Source organism: Stenella coeruleoalba (genome assembly GCF_951394435.1).
Source record: "Stenella coeruleoalba genome assembly, chromosome: 8".
NCBI lineage: Eukaryota > Metazoa > Chordata > Mammalia > Artiodactyla > Delphinidae > Stenella > Stenella coeruleoalba.
The window spans coordinates 574,313-597,595 of record NC_137154.1 but is presented as its reverse complement, the minus strand read 5'-3'; the positions used below and the strand labels follow the sequence as shown (position 1 = coordinate 597,595).

The window sequence follows — 23,283 nt, the reverse complement described above, 5'->3', positions numbered from 1 at the left end:
GCTGGCTCCAAGCAGATGGATCTGCACGTGATGGTGCTGCTGGCTGGACCCGCTGGTCAGACGCTGTGCGTGAGCCCAGGGTGCAACGGCTGTGGGACGTGACTGGGGGAGGGTCCTAAGGGACATGTATCTGTCCTCGGGGTCAGGGCCTGGTCGGGAGGGGAGCAGGAGGCCATTGCACTGGGAGTGGGCGCTGGGCTGTGTGCGGGGCAGTCTGCAGGAGTTGGGGCAGGAGGGGGCGAGGCCGGTTGTGGGCCCACAGCGTGCTCGGTGTCTGTGGCTGTGGAGCCAGCTGGGTGACCGGATGCCGGGTGCCTGGGAGGCTCCTCAGCCTAAGCTTGGAGCACGGGGAAACCAGCGAGGGGGGAGGGGGCTTGGGAACCCCACGGAGGCGCGGGCCAGCACGTGGCAGCAGGCAGGGCTGGCCCCGCGTGTCCCAGTGGGACCTCAGTGGAGTCGGGGCTGCCAAGGCAGCTTGGGGGCCATGAGAGAAGCTGAGCCAGGGCTGGGCGTGAGGGTCTGGTGCCCGCAAGGCTGCGCCTGAGGCGCGCGGGCATGACCGAACACAGGCGAGCAGCGGCTTTCCCCGAGCAGAGCCGGAGAGGTGCGAACGGGGACCTGGGCAGAGGGCAGAGAGCGCTGGCAGGGCTGGGGGACAGCTTGGCTGGACTGTGCTCACTTCCTTCCTGCTTGTTTGCTGTCGTGCCTGAGGACAGTTTGGTTTTGGTGCGTGAACCGCTAACTCTGACTTCTGCTGGAACGGTCCCCGGCGTTCTGGTGGCTTCCGTGGAGTGAGGACAGGGGAGGCCGGTGGGGCGTGCGGTGGGGGTCCAAGGGCCAGGAGGGGCCGGGCACCCTGGTGGTCTGGGTTGTGCCGGGGTCAGTGCCTTGCTAGGTATCACCAGGCAGGTCTGCCACACAGCAAGGATGCAGAGGGGGTGGGGCCGCGGGGCCGGCAGGAGTATGGGCTGGAAACTGAGAGTATGGGGTACCAATTGGTGGGTCAGATGCCCCACAGCTTGTGAGGCCCTTGGGAGGGGACCACCCCCCAGCCTGGACCCCCAGACCCACCACCCTCCTCACTCCCCGTCAGTTCTGTCCTCAGGAAGCCCCGCCCCACCTTTGAGGTGGTTTGACACAGTTTGACCGTTTCTCTGATTCTGGGCCTTGTGACAACTGCTTCACTGCCAACAGCCTACTTACTTGCAAAATCCGTGAGTGACACTTAAGGGACAAAGTTCCCAGGAACGAAACAGGAATAGAAAGAGAACAGGAAAGATGGAGCTGAGCTCCATTTTGGGAGGACACCCCTGGGGGAGGGGGAGGCCCTGAGGCTGGATGGGGGCCCCCCCACGCTGGGAGAGGGGTGTCCGCAGCACGGGCCGTGGGCGGGTCAGTGAGGCTCAGGGCTGTTCTCTGCCACGGCTTGGAGCCAGCCTCACTGAGGTTCTCTTGCCATCCTCTGCGGGCGCAGGGGCCACCGTCTGCCTGGCCAGGGAGCTCCCCCCGCTGGGCCCACGCACATCCCAGAGCCCCACTCCGGGCACCAGGCCGGTATCGGTGGCCAGAGGATCCACGGCCACACAGGGCCTGCCTGGTGTGGCCCCCCCGGGGTCAGGGCAGTGAGAGACACGGCTCGGGGGCTGCTGCCCACACACTTTATTAAGACGCACGCAGAGCCGGCCGCGGCCCCGCTGTGGAATGTGGGTGGACGGGGCTGCAGACCCGCCTCGAGCACCAGGACCAGTGGTCAGTCCCCCACCTCCCACCCCAGCCGCCCGCCCTGCACAGGGCTGCGGGGGAGCACACTGCTCTGGAGGGTACCTGGGTATAAGAAGCGTCAGAAGCCCCTCCCGACTGCCGCCCCGGCCACGCGGCGGCGCTCACAGGCCTGGCTGGCAGCCCTGGGGGCTCTGGCTGCCCGGTCCTCCCGCCCCCATGCCTGGGCTGGTGAGAGGTCCTGTAGCGGGAGACGCAGGTAGGGACACGGTCATCTCCCCAGGGGCGCCGTCCTTCGGCAGCAAAGCAGGGGCGGCGGGCAGCTGGCAGCCTACGCGCAGTAGGTGTCAGCCTTCACCACCTGGCAGTACATCGTCATGGCAAAGGTCAGGCCCAAAATCTGTGGGGAGAGGCGGGCGCTGGGCAGGGCTGCTCCAGGGACGACAGCCCGCGGCAGGCACCCCAACCCCAAACCACAGCTTCCCAGGTGGCCTGGAGCCCCCTTCCCTGGGGAAGCCTCGGGTAGAGCCTGCCCCCCACGGGCCCCTTGGGCTCAGCCCCAGACCCGCCTTCCCTTTGGGTTGGGCTTGGCCGCCCTGGGCTCCGCTGGTGGTCTCAGGGCCTACGGGTTCCAGGCTAGGGCCCCCGCAGCTGCCCTCTGCCCCTCACCCCTTAGGGAGTGTCTGTCTGGGACCCCTGTCTGCACCCCACAAACAGGAGCTCCCCCAGGGTCCTGGCACTCGGGTCTTGCATGGGGGTTGGGGAGCAGAGGCGGGCTGGCTGGACTTCACACCAGGGCCTGGGCTGCCCACTTCACTCCCCTGGGCAGTCCTGTCACCACCACCCACCACGGCCACTGGGTAGGGCCTGCAGGAATGGGGCTGGCACATGGGCCTTTAGTAGAGGTGTCCAGTCTGTGCTTCCGTCCACGCGGAGACGGCAGGGCCCTCTGCTCAGGAGTCTGGGGCAGCCTGTCCTCTGAGGCGTCCAAGGTCACCTCCCCGTGGACATCGTCCCTGACTATCCCCCTGTGAGCCCCACCTCCGCCTGGGGACCCACACTCGTCTGCTGCTTTGTTCCCTGGGCTCAGGGCCTTCACACACATGCTGGGGCACCGGGGCCCGGGCCGGGGCGGGTCCCCGCGCACCTGAACCAGTGCTGTGCACAGCCCGAAGACACCCACGGCCAGCAGGTTCTCCTGGAGCCACACCTTCACCGTCTCGTAACACGGCTGCGGGAAGAGCAGGCGTCACGGGGGCGCGAGGCCGGCCCTCCACCCCCAGTCCCGGGGCCAGGCTCACCGCCTTCCACCAGGTGCCGGGCGCGTGCAGCCCGCAGCTCTCGCTGAACTCCAGGCAGCAGGAGTCCGGCACGCGCGTGGCGTTGTAGACCTCGAACCAGTCAGTGTAGTTGGAGACCCCGCAGCAGCGGAACTGTGGGAGAGGTGAGCAGGGACTGTGCGCTGGAGGGGGACACGCCCCCGCCCCGGCCACGCCCCCCGCCTACACGCCCGGCCACGCCCCGACTCACGTCTGTCTGGATGATGCTCCAGGCGTTGGTGAGGCCCACGTTACCCGGGGTGCCATACAGGTGTAGGCCCTTTTTCAGGTCCCGCTGTGCATACCTGTCGATCTGCAGGACAGCAGGGCCACCCTGTGGCCAGCTCCACCTGCCTCGTCCCGACCCCGGCCCGCCCCGGCCCCCTGTGCCTTTTGTCCCCCTCCCTGCGGTCACCTCCTCCCAGAAGTGCCACCAGGCTCTGGCCTTTGCCCCAAGGTCTCCCTGGGCCTCCCGTGGTGCCGAGCACGGGATCCAAGTCAGACACGTTAGTTAACGTACAGATGGAGACGGACGGGCGCAGAGACCCTCGGGGCTGTGTCTGCGCACACCGGTTACAACCCACACGGCTCCGTGCTGCCAGCCGAGAGGGCCCGGATCTTGGTTCCTAAGAGCATTCGTTCTCCAATAAAGGAACCAGGCTCCCTGGAGAAATGGCCGATTCCAGGGCTGGGGCGGGGAACCCCCAAGATGGGCCTGGAGCGTCTTCTACCACCAGAAAGGAGGGAGGTGCTCTGAGAGGCACCTAAGGGACACGGGAGCCGACAGAGCTCCAGCCGCCAAAGCCAAACCGGATGAGCAAAAAAATAACTGTCTTGGAGTATAACCCAGAGGATAAAACACACGTAAATGAGCCCTCACTTGTGTAAGTGAGCAACTGAAGGGGAGTGGGGGATGGGAGCTTTTTCCCCTCCAGCTGACACGCAGCTGAGACAGCGGGGGACCCAGCCCGGGCCTCCTGGGAGCTCAGACACCTTTCTGGAGCCTCCAGGCCCGGCCTCCGGGGGCTGCAGTTAGAAGCAAACCCACGGCCCGGCTCCCAGTGTCTGTCCACGCAGAGCTGGGCGTCCCTGGCGTGGGTTCTCGGCCCCTCCTGCCTCCTCGCCGCCCACAGCACCTGGGCCTCGCTGGGGGGGGGGGGGGGGAACACCCACACCCACACCCGAAGCGGAGGCAGCCGTACCTTGTCGGTGTAGGCGAAGAAGAGGATGGCGAGGGAGGCCTCCAGCAGGAACACCAGCAGCAGCAGCACGAAGAACTGAGGGTGGGGAGGCCACAGCCTCAGCGGGCCAGCCTCCAACCTGCGACAGGCGCCCCCAGCCAGGTCTGCAGCCTGGGGACCGCCAGGCCCCTGGCGGCTGCGCCACCTCCCTCGGAACCCTCCCGTCTCCATCCCAGGAGCCGTCGTCTCTCGCTCGACCTTTAAGCACGTGTGTGTGGCCCGCGCCTGTGTCCTTGTGATGGGCAGCCGGGTGGAGGGACGCCCCGGGAGGCCCCATCCAGGGAGTGGGTCCAACTGCAGTGACCCCCCCAGCCCCCAGGTCACGTCCCCAAGGGCAGCCGGGGGGCAGTGCCCACTCAGGGAGGACCAAGCTGGAGGAGCCATGACTCCTGACTGCTCAGACAGCTCACAGTGGCAGACTCCACTCGGGCACCCACAGAGGCACAGCCCTGATGCCACAACCAGGCTGAGCAGTGGAGCCTGCCGGCACCTCCTTTCCCGCCACGTCGCTCCCCCAGAAAGGGGGGCGGGGGGCAGGGCCAGAAGCCAGGGTAAGTGGGGCACACCGCTCTTTGAAGCCCCACTGGCCCCATGGGGCCCCTGGACAGAGTGGGGAGAAGGGACAGGGCCAGGGGAGCGGGCCCGGTCCTCTCCTGGGGTGCCCGATCTTGTCCCCCCTCAACCTGGGCCCACGCTGCCCCAGCAGGCACCAGCCTCCGAACTCCAAGTCACCCCGTGGGAAAGGCCAGGGTCGGGGCCCCACCCGCGCCCCAGCTTCCTCCTTCATCCAAGGGGCCGAAGCCACACCCTACCCGCTGCTCCGAGGGGTCCAAGCCCCGACGGGAACATCTGGCACGTGCTGGACACTTGCGGAAGCTGCACAGATGGGGGACGTGCCCTCTGAGACCCTCTGGAGGCCCCGCCCGTGACGAAAGCCCCATTTGAAGCAGGTGATTTAGGACCTGGGTGGCAGCCAGAGGCCTCTGTGCTGGGCACACTGATAGGTAGGGAGCCCGGCCCAGGGATCATTTTCCTCCATTATCTGTGATTAACATTCCCGCCTCTAAATCCATCTCCAAAGCTGAGGGTCCTGGGGGGCCAAGAGGGCTGGACAGGAGCTGGAGAGGGAGTCGTGGGAGAGGGGGTCTTGGAGGAAACAGGCCCAGTATCGGCTGGAGGGGCCCTGCCCGGCACACGTGTGTGTCTGTGTCTGTGTCCCTCAGGGGAGGCCTCCCCCGAGCACCGCTCCCCCCACCGCGTCCCGCCCGGCGTGCCCCTCCCCCGGACTCACAGTGAGCAGAAGGCATTTGTTCTCCTTGATGGCCCCGATGCAGCCCACAAAGCCGATGGCCATCACAAAGGTGCCGGTGACAATAAGCAGGTTGGCGGCTGACAGGGACGGGAAGGAGGAGGACAGGGTGGCGAAGTTCCCCTGCGTGGCCGCCAGCCAGATGCCGACGCCGAGGATGCCGCAGCCTCCCAGCTGGGCCCAGGACAGGGCGAAAGGGACAGGGGGGCAGGAGGTGAGCAGCCCACCAGATCCCTGTGGGCGAGCCCGGGCACCCTCGCTGCCTTGCTGACCTCCCAGTCTCGTCCTGTTATGGGGGCTGGATCCCCCCCACACACCCTCGGCCCCAGCTCTTCCCTAGGAGGTGCAGTCCCTGGAGCTCCTGCCGGCCCGCTCCCTGGCCCCCTCCCCTCGACCACTGGAGCTTTTATTGAACTCCATAATTGCTCATTATTACAAAAATCGATTGAGACAGGAGGAAGAGGCAGAGAAGGGCAGGCGGTGATGAATGCGGGGATGGCTCTTGGCCTGGGGGGGGGGGCAGGGGCGAGCCAGCAGGGCGCCGAGGGCACTATGGCTCCAGACCCCAGGACTCTTGAGCCTCTGGGTCGTCTCCAGATGAAACAGGAGCACGTGTCCAGACTGGGCCGCGGGCAGGCGGCCCCCACACATGGCTGACCAACCCCTGGACCTACAGCATCCTGGGCTTTGGGAGACCACCTGGGGACTGATGCCTACGGGCTGGCAGCCCTGGGGGCCCTGCCCCACTCAAAACTGGGCATCACATGGGGCCCCGCACCCCCCGGGCCCAGAAGCCTCCTCGACATCTGGCCTTGACCCTGGCAGGGACCCCCCACCCCAGACTCAGGCCGGATGGGCCCTGAGACCCCTGCCGGAGGAGGCTTCCGCCTCCCCGTGGGCCTCCCCTCGTGTACTCACTCACCCCACCCCCACCAGCAGGCAGCCCTGGCTACAGGGGTGGGGATGGGGGACGCTGCTCCGCTCTCACTAACGCACCGGGGAGCACACACCGTGCGTGAAGCCGGGCCAGCAAGAGACCGCAATTATGGGGCGGGGGGCGGTGGTGCAGCTCCCAGCCCAACAGCAGCAGCAGCCGCGGGGTCCCCGAGGGGTGGGCGCGCCCGGGGCTCTGGCCCAGGCCTCCCGCTGGCGTCTAAGGTCCCTCTGGGCCTCGCCCGGAGCTGGCTAAGCAGGCCAGGAGAGCCCCAGTGGGGGTCTGGTCAGCTTAGGGCAAACACAGGGCTCCTCTCTGACCCCCACCCCATCCCCCTTTGCACCTTCCACCAAAAACAAGAGCTTCTGTCTAAAAATTATAAACCACCCACTCTGAACGCTCCTGGCTGAGGGTGGGGCCTGGGTGGCAGCGCTAAGCATCCCAGACAGGACAGGGCTCTCGTGCCCTGGCCTGCATCCCATCTGAGCCCTCCTCGGGGCGGGGTGGGGGCTGCAGCTCCGGGCGTGTGCCCGGGGGTGGGGTGGGGCCAGCAGCCGGGCTGGGGGCACTGGCAGCGGGTGACGGCCCCGAGGATCCAGCCTTACCGCAGAGCTGGGCTGGGGCACAGCCCCAGGTATGGTGGGGTCTGCTGGCTGTACGGAGATGTGTGTGCCCCCACCTGTGGGATGGGGATGACCCCCGTGTGGCAGGCCCCGGCCAGCGGTGCGGGGACAGAGCTGTCCACGGTGCTGACCGCTGGCAAGGCCACCATGAGGGAGCAAGGCTGGCCACCAGCGCCTCTGGGCACCCACACCTGCCCAGGGGGTGCCGTGATGGGACACAGAGAGGCTGGGACACGTGCTGGCTCCCTCAACCCTCCCACCCGACCTGCAGGTGAGGAACGGGGAGCTCTCCAAGGACGCCGGGGGGAAGGCTGAGCTGGGAGCAGCCAGCGGGGCCCTTGCAGACCTGCGCAGGCAGAGGGCTCCCCTGGCCTCTGGCCGGGACTGGGGCAGGGGAGGGACCCTGGGGCAGAGGCCAGGGAGGGCGAGCGTGGGGGCAGCCTCCCCTTGGAGGGAGCTGAAGTCGGGCCACTCTGGCTGCAGGAAACAGCGACCGGCCAGGCTGTCCTGGGCCCTCGCCCAGCCCACACACGTCCGTCCCCTGCAGAGCCCAGCAGCGCCCCCTCTGGGAGGGTTACGTCTCCGGGCTGAGCCCCCAGGCCAGGGCCCCAGCGGGGTGGGTGGGGCTGCCTCTGAGCAGAGAGGAGAATTGTTATTTAAAACCAAAGGGCTGCCCAGCTGGCTCTGCCTTCAAGGGCAGCGCGGATGGCTCCAGTCAGCAGGAAAATGAGCCCCTCCGAGCTCCCTGGCCCCGTGGGGATGCGTGGAAGGGCACGGGGAGGATACCACGGCAAAGTCACTGTGGAGGCGGTGGGGGGGGGGGCGTCCGGGTCGGGGGTATCCTGGAGGGGCTGGGCGCTGCCCCCAGCCTTGGTGGAAACAAGATTTCTTCAATTAAGACTCCACAAAGCATCCTCACCTCCAGCTCCGAGGTGGCAGGAGAGACACCCGCCGGCTGTCACCCAGGTGCTGCTGTCACACGCACTGTGACGCGGACACACAGCCCACGTCCCTCACCATCACACAGTTTCACCCAAACACGCACACACGTCACCGACGCGCTGCCCCGAAGCCCCAGGCGCCCCTTGTTCCAGCACATCACAGTCACCAGAAGCCCAGCACTCACGGGACGCATGCACGTGGCTAATAAAACTACCTGTAATTTTGAAATCTGCGTAGGCAGCTTTTAAAACATTTTGGCAGGAAGATTACAGCCTCCCAGTACAGGAGAAGATGGGCCCTGTTGGACCCAGACAGGACATCCAACTCAGGACAAGTGGGGCTGAAGTCCTGGGAAGGCTGGGCACTCCAGGTCCCTCCCAGGACACGGTGGCCGGGACGTCAGCAGTGGGGCCACCCCCACCCTCCCCGTGTCCCACGCTGCACATCCCCAGCCCCACTCATCGCTGCCTGGGCCAGACAGAGGCCCAGGCGGGGCCCAGGAGCAGACCCCAAGCCCACGACAGCCTGGGAGACGAGCCCAGCCCGCCCACCGGGGTCCCCCGTCCCAGCCCTGCGGTCACCGGGGCCTCCCTGTCTCCCTCGCACACACCTGGGGCGCACACCTGCCCACCTGTCCCCACCGGAACCCAGCCCATTGCCTGGCATGTCCTCCCCACTTCCTGCTGTCTCTCTTCTTGTCCACACATTCTGGGGGCTGGCCTAGGTCTTGACAGGTGGGGCCACTTGGTGAGGCCCATGTGGGGAGGGTACCAGCCGGCCCTCCACTGCTGCCCCTCCAGCCACATGGCTCAGGGTGGCAGATGGCCGGGCAGCTGGCCAGGTCCTTGGAACGGGGTGGAGGGCTGGGTGCCCACAGGGGCCAAGCCTGTGTCCAGAAGCCCCTCCCCCGGCAGCCTGCACAATCTTGGGGTGGGGGCCGGGCATGGTGGGGTGACACGCCCCTCCCAGCCAAGAACAGCCACAGGAGACGGGGAGAACACATCTCTACGAAGTTCAAGAATGGCAAAATGTATCCCCTGTGCCAGAAGTGACGTCTGCAAGGGCCCAAGGCCGGGGCTGGGGGGACTGAATGCAAGGGCTCAGGGGCCGTCCTGGCTGGGTGCCGTTCCCCCGGTGACATCGCAAGCTGCCCACTGACATCTATGCAACGACTGTAACCAGTTTCCTTAAGCGCCAGCATAGCCCCACATCCCCCCAGGCTCCAGCCCGTCAGGTAGGTGGCCCCACTGACCGGGGACCCCCTGAGGCTGGTGTCCAAGGAGGAGGAGCGGCGCCTCAGGGCAGCCGGGGAGCAGACAGGGGGCAGGGCCTACGATGGCGAGGTGCGACCGGGCCCCCAGGCCTCTCCCCTGCCCCCGGCCCCGCTTAGTGGCTGAGGCCACACCTCTCTGCCCCAGACAGAACTCCCAGAGCCCCCGACCACCTGCTGTCACCCACTCCCTAATGGGAGCGGGACGGTTCAGAAAGGGATGCTCACGCGGGACCGACATCTTGTGGCATACTGACCCCTGACCTGACCAGGACGGCCAAGGACCCCCGCTTCGGGCTGCCCACCCACCCCGGCTCGGGGTCCCCAGGCAGCAGGACCCCCACTGCCCTGCCCCAGCCTGTTGCAGGAAGAAGCCGGAGCCAGAACACACAGACGCCCTCAGCACCTCCAGAAGGCTGGGGCCAAGAGGAGTCACGGGGTCTGAGGTCTGCAAGCCCCCGGCCTGCGCCGGGACCTCCGGCAGGGCACCCTGCACGTGCCTGTTTCCCCGACTGCGGTGGGGCTGGGGGAGGTGTTCCCACAGCCCTGCACAGCCCTTTGCCAGCATCTTCCACCGGTCTCGGCGTCTTGCCCAGAGGCCAGCGACAGCAGACCAGGCCTCGGTCTGTAGCTCATCAAAGGGGAAAACCAAGGCCCCCCTGTGGTGCTGCTGGGGAAACTGAGGACCCCAGGAGGGCAGGACTTGCCCAGAAGCCTGGGCGGCAGGCAGGGCTCAACCCCCAGCCCAGCCACACAGACAGACCCTGGCCACACTGCAGGGGGAGGCGGAGCAGGGAGGGGCCCAGATGCAAGAGCAGGAGGCGCGCCTGCCAGGGAAGCAGGGAGCCGGGCCCTCAGCTGGGCAGGTGCGGGCTGGGCTGCACGGCTGAGGCTTGGGTGCGGCCCCCCGGGCCAGGGGGGCCCAGAAGCACCTTCCCCTTTCAGAGCCAGCCCTGCCTCTGCCCAGGACCGCCCCCAGACCAACAAGACCGCCCCTGGGGCCACAGAAACTGCCCCTGGGGGAGCCCTGAGCACCCACCCAGAGCTGGAGAGGGGGAGGGAGAGCGCCCCAGGGGGCGCACACAGCCCTACTCACCAGGAGACACCCCTGACTCAAGGACCCTGGCCCTAAGCTGCCCACCACCTGTGCACGCCTGCAGGAGGGCAGCTGTGTCCCCAGTGGAGCTGTCCCTGCCCTGTGAGGGCCTGGATGCCGCAGGAGGGCAGGTGGAGGTCTGGGGGTCAGTTGGCACGGGGGCCTCTCCTCCCCTGGGCGCCCCCTGCTGCCCGCCGGCACCTTCTTGGCTCCCTGTCTCAGGGCACCCGAGCTGCAGTCCCTGGTGACAACGGGCAGGCGTGTTTCCTCTCCCGAGATGGGCCAATGACCCACAGGCCATGCAGGACCAGGCAGATCCACCCCAGTACAGATGGGTGATGCTTTCCAGCGCCAGTGGTACCTGAGGCTGGAGGCCTCAACCCTGCCCTTCCAGTCCCCATCCAGAAGCCCCCAGGGAAAACCCCGCAAACAGGGCGCACAGAGTCAACTAACTTCAGAGCCCGCCCCTCCCCCATCCTCAGCCGGGGGCGCTGCCCCGCACTGGGGACGGAGGGGGAGGGGCGGGCTGGCGTTGCCGGAGGAGGCGAGCTTAGGCCTGGGAAGAGAGACCTGCCAGGCGTGCAGGTGCCCAATGGGGCCAGGTGTGAGTGACAGGGCCTTGCGGGGGATCTGCCTATGGACAATGGGGGCTCTGAGGTGACTCCTGAAGGAAAGGGGTGCCCAGCACGGGCTGGGGGGCAGGAGGAAGCCACGGGGAGGTCACTGCATCTTGACCTCCAAGCAGGTCCATGGGCCGGAATCCTCACTCCCACTTCCCCTCAGTTCCTCCCAAGTGGGAAATGGGGGGGGCGGGAAACCTACCCCTCCTGCGGGGACTCTGCACCCCCAGACAGCAAACGAGCCAGGCTCTGGGGGAACGGGTGCTCTAGCCCCACCCCACCCACCTGCAGCCTCCGTCACCAGCAGCAAGGGCCTAGTTGACAGCTGCACAGGGCCCGGGGGATGGATGTCCCGCCAGCCCCCCGACCATGCTCACCACCCCGGCCTCGGCGTGTTTCCCATGGGCCCCCTCTCTGACCCCCAGGCCTCGAACCCCTCTGGGCACAAAGGTGGGGTGTGGAGAGACCAAGACAGCACACTGGCAGGGGCCCAGTTTGCTTGACTGGGGAGTGTAATTGGATAATAAAAGGGAACTGGATTTTCCAGCCCAGGAGGGGATCCCAGGGGGTTCCTGAATTGTTCTTTCCTGCGATGAGGACGTCATCCACGGCAGGAATCAGTGGAGTGTGTCCGCCCTGCAGCTGGTACGGAGGCTCCTTCAGGGTTCACAGGGCAGATACAGTTCGGCCTGGGGGCCCGTAAGGGTGGGCTGCTCTCAGAGCACAGGCCCCCTCGAGGGGCCCCCTCTCGTTTACCGGGGAAACAGGTACCCGGGTCACTGGGGAGGTCAGGGAAGGGGAGAAGCAGGTCCTGCCCACCACCTGGGACCATCCCCCACACCCACTGCCCATCCCCCAGTCAGTCCACCACCCTCACTGCTCACCACCATCATACCTACGGCTGCCAGCTCTGGTCACACTGCCTAAGGCACACTGACCCTGCCAGCAGCTCACTGCTCACTACGCTTGTGCCCACTGCATCTGGTCAATGTCCCCCGCCAAGAGAAAACAGTCACCTCTGCACATGCCTGGACACAGCTCCAGCTGTACCCACCTCTGCTGCTGGCTCCTGGCCTCTCGGGGGGCTCCTCCGCTCTGGGCCCGGGCCTTGCCCCTCCCAGGAGCCCCTTGCAGGGAACAACTCTTCGGGTGACTGCCTCGGGAGGGGGCAACTGGGGCAGGAGCCCCCCAGGCTGGCCACCCGTCCCAGCAACCCTCCCACTTCCCAGGCCAGAGCCCAGGAGAGAAGGGATGTGCAGAAATGCGGCCCGGTTTCTGAGCATTTCGCCTTAACTGGACCTCATGCAAATGAGCTTACAATTGACAGCCTCCTTCTGGGGTCCAGAGCCCAGGCAGGAGAGAAAGCCACGCCCCCTCATTCCCAGCTGTGGCAGAAGGGTGGGAGCAGAAAGTGACCTTGGCATCAGCTCTCCACCAACCCTCCCCCAACCCAGCCAGTGGGGCCCAGGCCTGGCCAGGCATGCTCTAGTTGCTCAGGTGTGACACCTGCCACAGCCCGAGCCCAGCACCCTCCCTGCCCTTTGGGTCTGGGTGGCAACTGTGTCCTCCGGTTTGGGGGGACGGGGGCCACCCTGTAGCACCAATACCTCTACCCTGGACACAGGCACCTCCTCTGAGCAAACCCAACCCACCTCAGCGAAAGTTATGAAAGCCCCGGTCTCCCGCCGACTCCTCATCCCGCCCAGGGTCTGGTCCAGCCGGAGGGTTCACCCACATACACCCTCTCCCTTCCCTGCTTCGGGAGGCTGGGGACCGTCTCCCCTACCCCCCGCCCAGCCCCTCCCCAACTGCGGTCCCTGGAGCCAGGAAGGCCGGTCTGCAGGGGAGGCGAGTGCAGAAAGGACATGGTCTGCGCCCACGAAGAGGAAGGGAAGGGGCGGGAGAGGAAGGCACCAGCGGCTCAGCGCACGGACAGGAGCTCACACCCGGTAGAGGCCAGGCGCAGGGCCCCACGCCGACCTGCGGCAGGTGCGGGACACGGCCGGTCTCAGGAAGAGACAGAGAGGGGAGAGGACGCGGGGCGGCCGCCCACAGGGCAGAGGCCCGTTGGACCCCAGCGGCACCGGAAACCCTCCCCAGGGGCCGGTCCAGCCCTGGCCCCCGGCGACCCCAGGCACACCCCCCAGTCCGCGTCGCGGGTGTCCCCCCCCCATTCCAGCGCGAGCAGCGACCCCGGGGCCCCGCCGCCACTCACCCAGAAGAGCAGGTTGAAGGCGAACATGAGGTACTTGACGCCCTGCAGGCAGCCGCGCGCCATGCTGCAGCGCTTCAGCTCTAGGAGGAAGATGAAGGACAGGTCCAAGTAGAAGACCACGTACTTGCTGCCCTTGGGCGACGTGTAGCGCGCCTGGGCCGCCTTGGGGCCAGGGTTGGCGTGCAGGCCAAAGAAGGGGCCGCCGCGCGCGAAGCCCGGCTCCTTGCCCGGCGGCGACGGGCTGCGCCGGTACGTGGACTCGTCCGTGCTCGAGCGGCGCATCGCGCGGAGCCGCCGGGGCCGCCCCACGCTCCGCGCCCCGGCCCGCGGTGGCACCGGGCGCGCCGCTCCGCTCGGACCCGCGGCGGGCCCGGGACACCGGCCGGCCCGCCGCAGCCCCGGCCCCGGCCCCGGCCCCGGCCCCGCCCCGCGTTCGCCCGCCCGCCCGCCTGCCAATCCTCGAAGGCCCCGCCCCCGCGCGGACCCCCTCCACGCCTCGCCGCCCCGCCCCTCAGATCCGACCGCTCCGCCCCGCGCCGGCCAATCGCAGCCCCGGGACGGTGCCCCCGCGCCGCCCTCGGCCCTCGGCCCGCGCCTGCGTCCCTCGCTCCCCTCCCCTTCCCAGTCCGGCCCGGGAAGCGCGGTAGGAAACTGGGGGCGGGCGTCCAAGCAGCTCTCAGTCCCGGGTGCGACGGGCCGGGCCTTGCCCAGAAGCCGCAGCGCGCCGGGACCCCAATGCCGGCCGGGCTCTGAGGCCTCCGACCGCAAGCGAAACGCAAAGCGCTATACAAATAAGGGGTGACCCAGTTGCTGTCTGGTGGCGACTAGCGGCATCTCCGGCCCGGGCCCCTGGCCCAGATCGAAGTAGCGCGGGGAACGCAGCTGGAACCCACCGGGGGTGCACACTCTCCAGCGGCCCACCCTGGGCTGAGCGAGCGCTGCGCGGGTACCCCAAAGCTTCCGCAGCTCACATAGGACAGGGGTCAGCCTGGGGGATCCAACCTGGTGGGCGGTCCTGGGAGAGGCAGCAGAGTTGAGGTTTGAAGGACAAGCCCCTCAGAGGGGCCAGGGCGAGGGAGAACAAGCGGGGAGGGTGCTCTGGGGCACCCTGGGTGCCCAGAGGGTAGGTCACTCTGTAAGGCATGAAGGGAGGTTTTCAGACTTAAAGGGAGGGGCCGGACACACAGGAGTGCAGGAGTCATCACTGGGCACCCAGAGACAGGCCGCATGCAAGGCTGGCGGCCCACTCCAGGCCCAGAGCTCACGCAGGCCCCCCTGTCCTGCCATGGTCCCATCTCCCTGGGCAGGGAGCAGGCCCGGCCTCACCGGCATGTGACATGTGCCCGTGACACATGTCACACAGGACCCTTCTCTGGTTTGACGCTCTGCTGCCACTGTCTTGAAATTCTCCATGATTTTTTTTTTTTTTTTTTTTTGTGGTACGGGAGCTTCTTACTGTCGTGGCCTCTCCCGTTGCGGAGCACAGGCTCCGGACGTGCAGGCTCAGCGGCCATGGCTCACGGGCCCAGCCGCTCCGTGGCATGTGGGATCCTCCCGGACCGGGGCACGAACCTGCGTCCCCTGCATCGGCAGGCGGACCCTCAACCACTGAGCCACCAGGGAAGCCCTCTCCGTGATTTTTGACCAAGAGGCCCTGAACTTCATTTGGCACCAGGCCCTCCCAGACACATCCACACAAGCCAGGTGACAGGGACACATGATGCTGCAAGGCCCCTTGCACCGGCGGTGTGGTGTGCACACGTGCTGCCGTTTAGACAGACACACGCCAGGCGCAGCCTAGAAGTCAGAGGTGGGGAGACTCCCCTCAGCTGTGCCTCCACAGCCCACCCATTGGTGGAGGCCCTGGGCCGTGTGGGGAGGACCTCAGCATGGGGCCCAGATGCCTCCTCCCCATCTGCCCTGGGCCTCTCAGCTCAGCAGGGGAGCCAGGCTTGGGGGAGAGTGGCCACAGGCCTGGATGCAGCCTGCACCCTGGACTGGGTCTTCCCAGTCACTGAGGCCGCCCACTGGTGGCGTCCACACCATCGGATGGTCCCAAAAACTAAAGTCCAAAGAGGGAAGGACTCGCCCAAGGTCAGCAGAACTCAGATGGGAGAAGAGAGGAAAAGAAGTCGGGGAATAAGAAGGAGGAGGAAGGTGGGGGGGGGGAGGCCCGTCAGTGACAAAGTGACAGACTGAGAGAGTGAGAGGTGCCCGAGGTAGCATGTCTGGGGGACGTCTGCTGGGCTGGGGGCCCAGTGAGGCCTGGCAGCCCTGCGGGGCCCTGAGGACCACTGCACCAGTCCTGCGCTGCCCCGGCGGGCTCTGAGGAGAACTGCAGCTCAAGCCCCCAGGGCGGTGTCCTTGCAAGGTCCTCCCTGAGCCCAGCTGGCCCTGGTAGGGAGTGGGGACAGGAGAGCCCCAGCATCCCCGCCCTGCCCACATGCCAGCCAGCCTGGGGCTTCCCACAGTCCCTCCACCCTGTCCTCCGCCAAGGATTCTTTGGCGTGTCTGGACCCCTGGAAAGGGATACAGCGGTGCCCACGCGCCAGGGGCCCAGTGAAGAAGTGAGCCTTGCAGGGCCCCCATCTGGGCCCCGTAGAGACCACTGGCCGCAGCTCTGCCCAGAGAGCAAGTGGCAGCCGGTGACCCCTGGAGATCCTGGGGAACTCCAGCAGCCTCTTGCTATCTTTCCCTTGGCCCAGCTCAGGCAGCCCCATGCACCCAAGCCAGGGATGGACACTCAGGGCCCCGAGGGTCGCAACGCACGAGAGGGCCTGCGCTCAGTATGCACACTGGACACAGGAGAGCTGACGAGGGCTGAAGGACATGTCTGTCTCCCCAGCCTGGTCACAGGCAGGGCCTCTGAGGACAAGGGTGGGGTCCTCCCCCCGTTGCCCGTCCTCCGCTTCATCACACTGCAGCTCAGGGCGGGGGTGGAAGGGTGGCCTGGGTTCCCACGATGGGGCCCAGCACCCAGGCTGCCCTCTCCCCAGCCTCACTCAGCCAACACCATGCCAACGCCCCCAGAACTCCTGCCGAGCCCTCTGTTTCTAAAACCTGCACCCATCACCCCAGGTGAGCCTGTGAGTCTGAGCTGAGATTAAACCAGAAAACCACCAAGGACGCCAGGGACAATGGCAATGAGGACGTGAGCACATCAAGGCCACGAGTGGGGTGCTTCCCAGCCCCCAGGAACCCTGTCCTCAAAGTCCAGCCGTTCCTCCAGCAAGGGGACCCCAGTGAGACATGCTAAGAGGGTGACAGCTGGCTGGCTCAGCCTCGGTCTGTCCCGGAACCAGGAGAGTATCCAGCCAGCAAGGCCCTTGGGCCAGGCGTGGGGGAGACCAGGAGGCCACCCAGCGCTGCCCCCGCTGCCCCACGAGCCGCGACGTACCTGGGTTTGCGGCAGGGAAGAAGGTAGGCGGTGCCCGGCGCCCCTGAAGGCTGGCCAGGCGGCAGGTAAGCAGTCAGCAAGGCCAAAGCCGGAGTTCTGTGGAAGGAAGACGGGCAGAATGGAGGCCGTGCTGCACCTCATTCCCAGCCTCTGTGGGGCTCTCCACTCAGGACCAGGTCCCTGCAGGGGCAGTGGGGGCTGGGTGGTGGTGCACTCAGACTCAGGGGGCCAGAGCACCAACCAGCGGCCCAGACCAGGGGGCTGCATCCCCACCCTTTGGTCACTCAGCCTTCTGAGATGCCCTGGCAGACACGAGAGTACCCACATGCGGACATGCACACAGAGAAGACACATGTTCAGAGTTGGGGACACACACACGGACTGAGGGCCGTCCAGCCCCCTGCGGTCCTGGAGCCCTGAGACCCGCCGGCATTGTCCACTCATTCTGAGGTGCCCTGCACCCCATGCCCTCCTGGGTTCCCAGCAGACAGATGCCATGAGCCACCAGCCTTACGCTCTGCCCAGGGAGCCAACAGGCGATGACTCACATGGTGCCGTGAATCTGCCGTTGGCGCTCGAAGGGGGATTCTGTCCTCCCCTACCAGCCAGGGATTGCGGGGGGGGGGGGGTGGGCAAGCTCACACGCCCTGCCCATCACACCTCACCCCTCAGACCAGTGGCTCCTTGCAGCCTGGGGGTGGATCAGGTGTCTTTCCAGCGGCCCAGGGGCAGGAGGGGACAGCCACACTGGCACATGCCCACCCCGTCACAGCCATGCCCTCGTGGGCAGCCCACTGCCAGCCAGTCCACTCAAACCCACACCTGGGGCAGACATGAAGCCGCTGAGCGGATGGAGGCCCCGGCAACGTGAGACCTGTCCCTTCATTTAGGGGAACGAACAGCACCCACCACGGTGGGGCGAGGAGGCACGTGGGCCCAGGGCCCGGGACCACCCCCCCCCAGCAACCGCTGTGCCCAGGGAAGACGCGTCCGTGGAGGGGTTTCAGGCCCAGTGACACATCGAGGGCAATGAGTGGGAGGGACACACCCCTCCCGTGTTCTTTGATGAACCCCCTGCCCAGGAGCTGAGGGGCCCAAAGCCCATAGCCACAGCGCAGAAGCAGAAGACCACGCATCGCAGCCCACCACCCCTCCAGGCCTGAGGCTGCGTCTGCACACCCCGCACCCCCAGACCCGGGCGCCAGGCCCTACTGGGCAGCTCCACCAGCACCCCTCCTGGCCCCCACCCCAGAGGCACCCCTGGACCCTCCATGAATAACCTCCCCGCCTCCTGGCCCCCACAGTGCCCCTCCATGAGTCCGGGGCCCCCAGCCGCATCCTGGGCAGCCCAGCCACAAGCCTGCAGTCAGGGTATGGGTGCAGGGCCCGACAGCACCGGGCTGGCCCTCTCCCTCACCCAGGCCCAGCCTCCTCCTCCACGAAGCCTCCTTGCCCCACACCCTGCTCTGGGCTTCCTTTGAGCACAGGTTCCGACATGCCTGCGTCCCCCGGAATGGCTCGTGCAGCCGGCAGTCAGGATGCGGGCTGAATGAGAAGCCCGTGACAGACCCTCCCGCAGCCGTCCAGCCCTAGGCTGGGCCTTCTGAATTCCCCGGGGCCCCAGGGCGGGGGCAGGCAGGGACCTGGGGGAGCGCGAGCCACACAGAGGTCGTGGATGCCTACCTGGCCAGACCAGGGTCTAACTCAGAGAAGGACCTCCCCGAACGCCAGAACAGAGCTTGCCCCGGAGGCCTTGGAGGCCGGGGGTGGACAGCAGCAGGGCCCAGCCCGGAGCACACACCCCAGCGGGCAGCACAGGCCGCGCGGTGTCGGCCTTCCTGCTGCCACTCCGACCCCCGCAGGCCCCAGAGCCCACCCAGGCCCGCACCCCCTCCCGCCTCCCCCCACCCAAGCTGCAGCCCCTGGGGCTGGGAGACACCCCCTCCAGGGGAGGGGTCCCCGAGGAAGAGGCCGCGGAGGGGCCCCAGGCTTTCCCTGGGCCCACCGAGGCCAACCCCAAGCTCAGGGCCCTCCCCTGCCAGCCTGCTGCTCCCGCCGCCCCCAGGCCCCAGGAGCACCCTTCTCCGGTGCCCACAGTGTACGTGCCCCACCTCAGCGCTGACACCCCACCCGCCCCCTCCTGAGCGGTGCCCTCGGGGAGCCCCATGTGGGGCCAGGCTGGCAGAAAATCACATGATCACGTTCCCAAAGGCCATGGGCCCAGCCTGTCCACAGGGTCATTAGGCTGGGCCAGCTGAGCCTCAAGCATGCCTGCAAATACCACCACTCTCGAATACCACCCCGGGGGCTGGGGCCCAGAGGGTTACCGTAGATGCTGCAGGCGGGTGACCCCGTCGGACCCTGGGGAAGCGTCCGAGCACCCCGCTCACCCCACCGCGTGAGCACGAGTCTACCCAAGGCAGCCGGGGCTCCGGGCTGAGCCTGGGACCCCCAGGCCCACACAGCCAGTATGGGGACCCTCCAGCTGGGCAGTGTCTGGTTCCACCGACGCTTCACAGATGGGGAAGCGGAGGCTGTGATCCAGGACCAGGGGCCAGGGTCAGCTGACTCCCAGCCTGTTTCCAGGACAACACTCAGGGCCAGAGGCTGTCTGCAGCTAAAACTTCAATCGCTGATTTCCCCTTGTCCCTGCCTGCCCTGAAGTGACCCTCCTCTAGCAGGAAACAGGGCTCTTGGGTTCCAAACCACATGTAAGCACAGCCCTCCCTCCCTGTGCCGCCGCCCCTGGGGGCAGGACACCCCATTCTCGGAAAACAAACGCCTCACTCTCCCTGCCCCACCTCCAGCCCTTCCCAGAGGTCTGGGCCACATCTGTGCTCACACCCCACTGCCCCTGCAGGCAGGCCTGGCCCCGCTCCCCCTGGCCCTGTGGGTTGGGCTCCCGGGGCACCCTCCTGCCCCTGCCCACCCTGCGGAGAGCCAGGCCCACGCCCCAGCCTGCCCCCCCCCCACACACACACACACGAGGGGGCCAGCTGAGCAGGGGGCAGGGCTGACCTCTGAGGCTCCCCTTGGTCCTCAGGTCTAGCCTGGCCAGGCCTGAGCCAGGGCAGAGTGGAGGCGGAGGGTCAAGTGCCCCAAGGGGCCTCTGTGCACATGTGTGTAGGGGACCTGCACACAGGCAGCCACACTGCTCCCCATGGCCTCTCCTGGGAAATCAGGGAGCTGGAGGGAGGAGACTCCCCCCAATCTACACACAGCTCTCAGAATTCCAGGAATGTCAACTTGGCTCTCGGGCCCCTCAGTCTCTGGGAGTAAACAACTTCTGGGGCCAGAGCAGGATGAGGCGGACCATGGGCCCCTCCTCCAGGAAGCCTTCTGCCCACACCCGCTCCCGTTACCGAAGAGCTACCCAGATGGCATCCCAGATCCCTCCCCTGTTTCCCTCACCTCCACAGGTGCGGCGGCCTCTACAGCTGAGCCCGGCTCCAACCCCAGGCCACTGTGACTCAAGGCCCCTGCCCCCGCCGGGGACAGGATGTGTCCTGTCAGCCTGGGAAGGGGGGGCACTGGGCAGGGAGGTGGCCTCTGCTCGTGGCTCCGCACGTGGCAGGGTGGGGGATGGCAAACGTCCCTGGGGAGGCTGTCAGGGCCCAGACTTCAGGCGGGCAGAAGCTCTGATCAACCTCTCCAGGACACTGGGGACCCCCATCTCCCTGCCCCTCAACTAAATCCAGACTCCGTCACCCACCCTGAGAGGACTGTCAGGCCCCACCCACCCCAACCAGAAATCCAGACGCCCCAGACCAGCAAATGTGCCCAGACTTTGCATAGGTGCCTAAGTTACAGGGGCCACTGTGAGACACATCTACCTTTCTCAGCCCAAAGCTCACCTCCTCCAGGGAGACTTCCCTGCTTCTCACGGCACACAGCCACAGGATCAGGGGGCTCACCCCAGGCCATTTCCAGAGACACAGCCTCCCCTCCCTTTAAATCCTTCATGGCCCCTGCTCCATCACCTCCAGCTCCGACACCTACTCTGTCCCACAAGTACAGCCTCCAGGCCTCAGCCCACGGGTCCCCTTTGCCGGTATCTGTCCTGCTCCCTCACACACACTCGGGATCCCTTGTCAAGGCTCAGCTCAAAGGACACCACTTCCACGACGACCCCCTGACCACCCTCCGCTCCTCAGAGACCCGACGCTCCCAGATCGCAGGCGCCCGACTCATCAGAGCCTGGCCTGGGACGGGTGCAGCCAGCCCCATCCCGCACCCCCTCGCAGCCCCTCCCCCGGGAAAAAGGCAGGAGGGACAGGGGCGAAGCGGACCGAAGCGGCGCTGGGGGTTGGAGCGGCCGGCTGAGCCCGCCACCCGCCGGGTCACTCGCACCGCGCCCTCCCGCCATCAGGGATACGGGCAACTACCGGGCCGGGACCGTTACTGTGCGGGCGATCGGGCTGGGCGGCGACTCCGAGGGTCCTCCAAACTCAGTGCAAAGACCCCCGGGTGTCCACGGGCAGCGGCTCCAGGTGGAGAGACCCTCCCCCCTTCCTGGTCCCCACTGGCCGCCGGTCAGCCGCTCTCCTCGCCCGCAGCGGGGTCGCCGCGCCCCGGCCCGGCCCGCAACTTGTTGCTGAGACTCGTATCGTGCTCTGCGCTCGGGGCCTGAAATTCGCGCCGGCTCGGCTTGGGCCTGGGCCCGGCTCGGGCGCGCGGGCAGCGGGACCCGGACTGCATCCCCGCCGGGGGCGCTATACCTGCGGGCAGTCAGCTCGTCGCGCAGCTGTCAGTCATGCGGACACGAGAAACGCGAACGCCGCCGCCGGGCCCTTACGGCCCCGCCCGGACGCCGTAGGCCGGGATGTACCAATGTGGCAGGCGGGGGGCGCCGCCTGCTCCTGCCGCGGCCGCACGGGCCTCGGAAACTCGTCGCGGAGGGAAGCGGACGGCAACGGCACCAGGGCGGGCGGACGGCCGGGCACCCCCCGCGCCATGGGCGCGCCCGGGGCGGGGCCGGAGCCGAGGGCGGAAGCGCCGCAGGATCGAGGAGTTTGGCCGCTGGCTGCTCCGGTGCCGCCATGATCATCCCTGTGCGCTGCTTCACGTGCGGCAAGATCGTCGGTAACAAGTGGGAGGCCTACCTGGGGCTGCTGCAGGCCGAGTACACCGAGGGGTGAGGCGCCGGGCCGGCCCGGGAGGGCCTCCAGCCTGGTCGGGAAGTGCTCCCCGGGCCGCCAGCCTGCGGGGCAGGGCGGGTGGGTCCCGGCCTGAGGGGCCTGGGGGGCCGGGTCCCGGCCCGCGGGGTCGGTGTGTCGGGCCGGTGTCGGGGGGTCCCAGTCTGCAGGGCGGGGGCGGGGGCTACTCACATCAGATTCCAGGTGACCCTGGGCGGGGGAGCTTTCAGTCTCGGAGTCTTTTCCATCCCTGTTCTCCGGACCTGTTCTCAGGAAAGCGCCCCCTCCCCGACCTCTTAGTTTGGGGAGGGGAGGGAGTCGGGCGTCAAGCTGCTGCCGTCTGGGGACTCCTAGGTATCCTGGCGAGTCTCGCCACCTCCACGGCAAATAAGCCCTCAGCCGCCTCTGTCCACCTGCTCCCTAACATCTCCCCGCTGTTAGGCCCACCCCCGTGTACTGCAGACTCAGTGGCTTATTTAGGACATAGGACAAGCTTCCTGACCACATAGGCCTCATCATCAGGCTATTGTGGGGGTCCCTCTTCTGTGCTTACTTACCCCTTAGCACTGCAGTTACCACCGTGCCTGTCAGAGTCTCTACCCTGGACTAGAGTCTGACCTTGGGCCCCTGTGTGGACAGCCCCATCCTCATCACATTTGAACCTCTGGGTCCCGGGATGTGCCAGGGAGGCGTAGGCTCTTAGTGCAAGTGTGTGGGATGAACGGGGAAGCGATAGATGGCCTTGGTATTTGCGCCAAGTTCCGAGGAGGCTGCTGGAATGACCAGAGTGCAAGTGAATGCTGGCAGCCTGCACGGGACCCTCCCCAGGATGCCCCAAGCAGGGGCCACCCGACCTGGCCTCCCCTTCCCAAGCCAGCGCATCGTCTGCACACCAGAGGCCTTGAGGGTGACGGGCGGCGTCTCTGGGAAATGAGAGAGGTGTCTCCCTCCCCGACACGGGGAGCAGAGCCCGTGGCAGCTGAGCAGGGCTTGCTCCAGCCGGGGCAAGGTCCTCCATCTGCCAGGACAAACAGCTGCAGCCAGCTTTCTCCTCGCCCTCAGGGACGCTCTGGATGCGCTGGGCCTGAAGCGCTACTGCTGCCGCCGCATGCTGCTGGCCCACGTGGACCTGATCGAGAAGCTGCTCAACTACGCACCCCTGGAGAAGTGACCCCTGCCCGGCAGGCCGCGTCTCGCCCACGGCTCGTTCCCTGGAGGTGTGGGGAGCTGGAAGCAAGGCCCGCCCACCCGTGGCCCTGTCGGCATGGGTCTCCCTCTCTGGAAAGAACCGTCCAGTAAATGGTTTTGAGGACCACAAGGAGGTCCTGACAGTTGGCCTGGCTCTGTGAGGCTCCCCGCTGCCCGCTCCTGTGTCCTGCCTCGAGCATGAGGCCGCTTGGGGTGGGTGCGGCCCTCACGGCCCCGGAGGGGGGAGGGCCATCCCCAGGGATGAGGCCTGGGAG

At 67.1% G+C, this 23,283-nt stretch overlaps 2 protein-coding genes across 7 annotated transcripts; one reads left to right on the top strand and one right to left on the bottom strand.

The window, feature by feature from the left end:
* Window positions 1-1,520: 1,520 nt before the first annotated feature.
* Window positions 1,521-21,517, bottom strand: TSPAN4 (tetraspanin 4). Of its 5 annotated transcripts, none has more exons than XM_079928188.1 (9): window positions 20,097-20,139; window positions 16,686-16,781; window positions 13,289-13,366; window positions 5,571-5,762; window positions 4,241-4,315; window positions 3,250-3,351; window positions 3,021-3,152; window positions 2,867-2,950; window positions 1,524-2,119 (listed from the first exon to the last, which is right to left on the bottom strand). In XM_079928188.1, the coding sequence occupies exons 3-9, from the start codon at window positions 13,349-13,351 to the stop codon at window positions 2,051-2,053; spliced, it is 717 nt and encodes a 238-aa protein (XP_079784314.1). In that variant the 5' UTR covers window positions 13,352-13,366; window positions 16,686-16,781; window positions 20,097-20,139; the 3' UTR covers window positions 1,524-2,050. The 5 variants fall into 5 exon arrangements, with proteins under 5 accessions (XP_079784310.1, XP_079784314.1, XP_079784312.1 ...); XM_079928186.1 differs by lacking the exon at window positions 20,097-20,139 and adding an exon at window positions 21,404-21,517 and having other exon boundaries at window positions 1,525-2,119; window positions 13,289-13,368; XM_079928187.1 differs by lacking the exon at window positions 20,097-20,139 and adding an exon at window positions 21,071-21,255 and having other exon boundaries at window positions 1,525-2,119; window positions 13,289-13,368.
* Window positions 21,457-23,144, top strand: POLR2L (RNA polymerase II, I and III subunit L). Of its 2 annotated transcripts, none has more exons than XM_079928190.1 (2): window positions 21,457-21,767; window positions 22,883-23,144. In XM_079928190.1, exons 1-2 carry the CDS (start codon window positions 21,508-21,510, stop codon window positions 22,989-22,991), a joined length of 369 nt encoding a protein of 122 aa, XP_079784316.1. In that variant the 5' UTR covers window positions 21,457-21,507; the 3' UTR covers window positions 22,992-23,144. The 2 variants fall into 2 exon arrangements, with proteins under 2 accessions (XP_079784316.1, XP_079784317.1); XM_079928191.1 differs by having other exon boundaries at window positions 21,589-21,819.
* Window positions 23,145-23,283: the final 139 nt, after the last annotated feature.

Excerpts from the sequence above, each read along its gene's own strand:
- POLR2L (XM_079928190.1), top strand. The coding sequence starts at position 21,508 with ATGTACCAATGTGGCAGGCGGGGGGCGCCGCCTGCTCCTGCCGCGGCC. Across the intron at positions 21,768-22,882 it reads CACGTGCGGCAAGATCGTCG|GGACGCTCTGGATGCGCTGG; the intron begins GTAACAAGTGGG and ends CCTCGCCCTCAG.
- TSPAN4 (XM_079928184.1), bottom strand. The coding sequence starts at position 13,570 with ATGCGCCGCTCGAGCACGGACGAGTCCACGTACCGGCGCAGCCCGTCG. Across the intron at positions 5,763-13,288 it reads CCTTCAACCTGCTCTTCTGG|CTGGGAGGCTGCGGCATCCT; the intron begins GTGAGTGGCGGC and ends TCCTGGGCCCAG. Across the intron at positions 2,120-2,866 it reads TGTGCACAGCACTGGTTCAG|ATTTTGGGCCTGACCTTTGC; the intron begins GTGCGCGGGGAC and ends CTCTCCCCACAG.